The sequence below is a fragment of the Alexandromys fortis genome, unplaced genomic scaffold (genome assembly GCF_014885135.2).
Source record: "Alexandromys fortis isolate MF-2015 unplaced genomic scaffold, M_Fortis_MF-2015_v1.1 scaffold_53, whole genome shotgun sequence".
NCBI lineage: Eukaryota > Metazoa > Chordata > Mammalia > Rodentia > Cricetidae > Alexandromys > Alexandromys fortis.
In genome coordinates this window covers 10,051,600-10,056,278 of record NW_026067939.1, presented here as the reverse complement: position 1 = coordinate 10,056,278, position 4,679 = coordinate 10,051,600, and the positions used below count along the sequence as shown (strand labels likewise).

General features: G+C 37.3%; 1 protein-coding gene across 1 annotated transcript; it reads left to right on the top strand.

The window, feature by feature from the left end:
• Window positions 1-406: 406 nt before the first annotated feature.
• Window positions 407-1,013, top strand: LOC126504917 (small ubiquitin-related modifier 2). The gene has a single exon (XM_050147506.1). It carries the CDS (start codon window positions 504-506, stop codon window positions 789-791), a length of 288 nt encoding a protein of 95 aa, XP_050003463.1. The 5' UTR covers window positions 407-503; the 3' UTR covers window positions 792-1,013.
• The last annotated feature ends 3,666 nt before the right edge of the window (window positions 1,014-4,679 follow it).

The following is a 4,679-nucleotide window of genomic DNA, read 5'->3' as shown; positions in this document are numbered from 1 at the left end:
AATACTGAACAATATCTAACCCACTGCCGCATTATTTATCACTCATATATTTATAATATCAATTACAATGAACACTAACTGAACGAGTTTGGGCACTGCATTTTCCTAGGCTCTGTTTTGTTAAATATATATTTTCTTTGCTTCTTGTGCCCATCTCTAGAGTAAACTGAGAAAACCTTTATTTATTATGGTGCAGTTTTTTATGAAAAAGAATTTAAAAATATTAACTATAATTATCCTTACTTTAAATGTTCTTATTAGTGACTTTATCTTCATTACAATAATATAAAAACTTTGAAACACTTTTTTTCTTCCATTCACAGTACTATAATTTCTCATTATGATCAGTTAGTACATTCCTTAAAAAAACATTTATAATAGAATTTACTTAAGAATTTCACTTTGGCTTCTTCTGCTGCTCCTGGTGCTGCCTGTGTGCTCCTTCAGTGCGGACCTGGTGCCTCTTTTGTGAAGCGGCAGCTGAGGAGACTCCGGCGTTCGCCATGGCCGACGAGAAACCCAAGGAAGGAGTCAAGACCGAGAACAACGACCATATTAATTTGAAGGTGGCGGGGCAGGATGGCTCTGTGGTGCAGTTTAAAATTAAGAGGCATACACCACTTAGTAAACTAATGAAAGCCTATTGTGAACGACAGGGTTTGTCAATGAGGCAGATCAGATTCCGGTTTGATGGGCAGCCAATCAATGAAACAGACACACCTGCACAGTTGGAAATGGAGGATGAAGATACGATTGATGTGTTCCAGCAGCAGACAGGAGGTGTCTACTAAAAAGGGAACCTGCTACTTTACTCCAGAATTTTGTTATAGACCAAGAATACATTCGCAATTAGAAAGCCGCAATTTGGTTCCACCACATCCTGACTACTACAGTATAGTTTTCTCTTATTCTTTCATTTCCCTGTCCCCATTTCTTTATTGTACATAAAGTAACTGGTGTATGTGCACAAGCATATTGCGCTTTTTTCTTTCCTTTTTTTTTTCTTCTTTTTTAAACTAAATGGCCAGTGTTCTGTTTTGACTGACAGCAGATGGAGGTGGTCTGGGGGAAAGTCCAGTTCTGTGAAAATATCCCCTGCTCCATTAGTGGCATGCTCGCTCATCAGCTCTTATCTTTATATTCCAGGAAGTTATTTTGCTCTCAATGTTTTAACAAAAGAACCCAACCACAAAATCCTTGCATACCTTGTTCGATTGGAGAATTTTAATGTTTTTCATTTATCATTGTAAAAACAAGGACAATTTTATAACTTTTTTATACGTAGCTGTTACATGTAGGGCAATCTGTCTTTAAGTAGGGATAAATTACTCTTGAACAAAATGATCCTAGATAGTTTTCCCTTCAAGTCAAGTGTCTTGTTGTTTAAATAAACTTCTTGTTTAAAAAAAAATAAAATAAAAAAAGAATTTCACTTTGTAAACCCTATATATTGCTGTATCATGGATTGATTGCTTTACTTTTTAAATATTATACTTTTCATTTTAAGTGCTTTTTATCTAGGTCTTATATAAAAGATTGCTGTTATATTTTTCATCAGTATCTATTTAAAATGAAAGGATGCTTAGGAAAAAATAAGAAAATATTGTATAATGGCATATAAGGTAAAATGCTCTAGATGTGGCTAATGTTACATTTTTTTCAAAAAAAAGAGGAAGCCTGAAATAAATAAATAATCCTCCAAATATCATAGAATCTATGAGCAAGAGTTTATTTTCCCCTGTTTTTTTTATGACTTTATTTAAAAAAAAAAACCTACTTGTAGAATTTCCATATTTCTCCCAAGGTAGCTCATTTTGACATTAGGATAATTCTTCATTTTCTATCTTAATCCAGTGTGAAGTTTAGTGTAATCTAATTTTTAACATTACTCAAGAGCAGTCTACCAGAAAGGCTAAGCAACAAGGAGGGCTCAAGGCAGAATACTTAGATCTCCCTGGGAAGGGAAAATAGAATAAAGTTCACAGAAGACTGGGAGTGGGCAAGGGTGGCAACAGGAGGATTGTGTACAGAAGTAGAGGAAGAGAGTGCTGGGAGAGATGACTTGAATTGGGGGTCACTTCAGGGAGAGAGAGAAACCTAGTGCAGTGGAAACTCCCTGGCCCTACCAGGGTGACCCTTGCAAAGACTCCTAGTAATGGGGGATATGGAGCATGAACCAGCCTTCTTCTGTAACCAGGAAAGGCTTTCAGGGGAACTGGGAAACCAACCCTGCTACAGTTTGTCATACATGCAAGATTTAGGGGGGCGGGTAAATGGGGAGGGGTAAAAAAAGTCACAGAACTTGTGGGGAATGGCCAACCAATGACTTGTCCCCAAGAAGGAGCCCATGCCTGGCACTGCCTGGATGGCCAAGTATCAGAAGCCTGTTAGCCCAGAGACTTGTAATAGAATCAATCACAAATGGAAAAAAAAAAAAAAAACCCAAGGAAAGAAAGTCAATGAAATGATATCTAATGATAGTCTGCTATACTTGTAGACAATTATGGAGCAGAACTGTAGAAACCAGAGGGATCCAGGGTACCACAAGAACAGGGCTCACACAATCAGCTAAGCAAGCATCATGGAACTCATTGAGAGTGACGGGACAATCAGGGAGCCAGTATGGGTCCAACATAGGTCCTGTGCATATATGTTATGATTGTGTAGCGTGGGTGTTCTTGTGGGACTCCTAATTGTGAGGGTTGAACTGTTTCTGACTCTTTTGACTTTTTTTTTTAACCTTTTCCTCATACTGACTGGCCTGATTGTTGGATTCTGGTTGGCTGCAGCCTCTCAGTTGCTTCCCCAGCTTCAATAACCCTGTCTCACCTCTAGGAGTTCCTCTCTCAAGGGCTGTCCTGTTCCCCCTACAGATTTTCATCAGAGTGATTGGATCACTGGTACAGTCATGCTACATGGACATTGCTACCACACTCACTATTAACAAATGACAAATGATAAAAGCATTTGAAGATCTGATTCTTGCCCATCCCCAGTTCCCATCTGGGTTGAGCAAAAAGACACCTCAAAGAACTATTCTTGCTAAGAATCAACTCAAACTGTGCTTCAGTTTAGAAGCATATTTAGGCAACACTAAGACTTCTTACATATGACATTTGTTCATGAAAGGGCTTCCCCTTAACCAGAATGCCTTCTCCCTTCCCTCTGCTATACTGTTTTTTATTACTATAAAAAAAAATACCTAAGGTAACTGTTTGCAAATAGAAGAGATTTATTTGGGCTTTGTCTTGAAGATTACCATTTATGACCTATTTATTCCATTGCTTGAGGGCTCAAATAGAGACAACGCATCCTGCACATCATGCCACGAAATGTGTGGCAAAGGAAACCATTCACTGAATGACCCAGAAGCAGAGGCTAGGGGGTAAAAGTGGCTAGATTCTCAAAATACTCATCAGTGAAAAAAATCTGACCTAAAAAGTCTTCACTGGGTTTCAACTCCTGAAGGATCCATTGCTTCTCAATTAGCACCACACAGGGGAATACGTGTTCAGTACCTGAAATGATTAACATCTCAAGTCTAAACTAGACTTTATTTATTCCCACACCTCATATCTTCCTGGACTGGCTGATTCTCCATGGTATTACTGTGATGTGATGCATTATTTTAGAAGGGTTACTGATTTCATGTTGGGCCAAATCCCTCCTTCTCTAACTCACAACAGACGTCTTGTTATAAAGATGTAACCTTGTAATGTCTCTAATTTCTTTAGAGCACAAAAGATTATGGTCTATTCATCTATGCTTATTTTTAAACCATTGAGTTAAGTACGATAGTACACCTGCATGATGCTATTCTGGTTTATCTAGGATTGTCATATACCAGTGATGACTGATGTAGTACAAGCTACTATGGAGTGGAATTATAAATTATCCCATGATAATGGTTTTATCATTATTTTATGGATCATCTAACATGCTTTTTCTTCATTGAGGATTAATTTTACTGCCAAAGAATCCCATTCAAAGGAATATGTTTTCTTATTATACATCTGAATATTTTTCGTTTTTCTTTTGTTGTTAAAAATGTCTATGAAAACTTATACATATTAATCTGAGAGGCTTGACATAAGGTCTTGTTATATACAACCCTTGCTGTTATGCACATTGAACTGTGAATTGATACAAATACAGCAAGAATGTGCCTATTTGAGGGAATTGTGATAATCATAATTTCAAAATTGGGTTTTCAGTTGATAGTGCTCTTTCAGTAATTTAACACCTTGAGAATCTTATTTGGTCTGTAGCCACTTGTCAAAAGTCAGAAGTACTTTATTTACCTGCTGGAAAAATCAGATTGTCTATCCCTGCACTCATCTCTAAACATCATTTATTTGGTGACCTTGACCGATGTGAAACTTGTTGAGTACACCACAAATTGGTATTAGAGTTAGAATCCAAAAAGATGGATTGCAGACAGCAGGTCATTGAAGCTGATAGGAATAATTTATCTTAACAGCATGGTAGAATGATCACATCCTGATAGGATATATGAAATGCTCAAAGATGAATTTGAAGATGGAGTCCAGGAAAATTAACAATTTCCAAACTCAGAAATGCTTTCTTATTTGCATATATTTTCTCCAGTCAATGAGCACTGTTCTTTGGACAGCATAGCAACACCTTTGCGCCAAGTGTAATAATACGGAGAATTACAA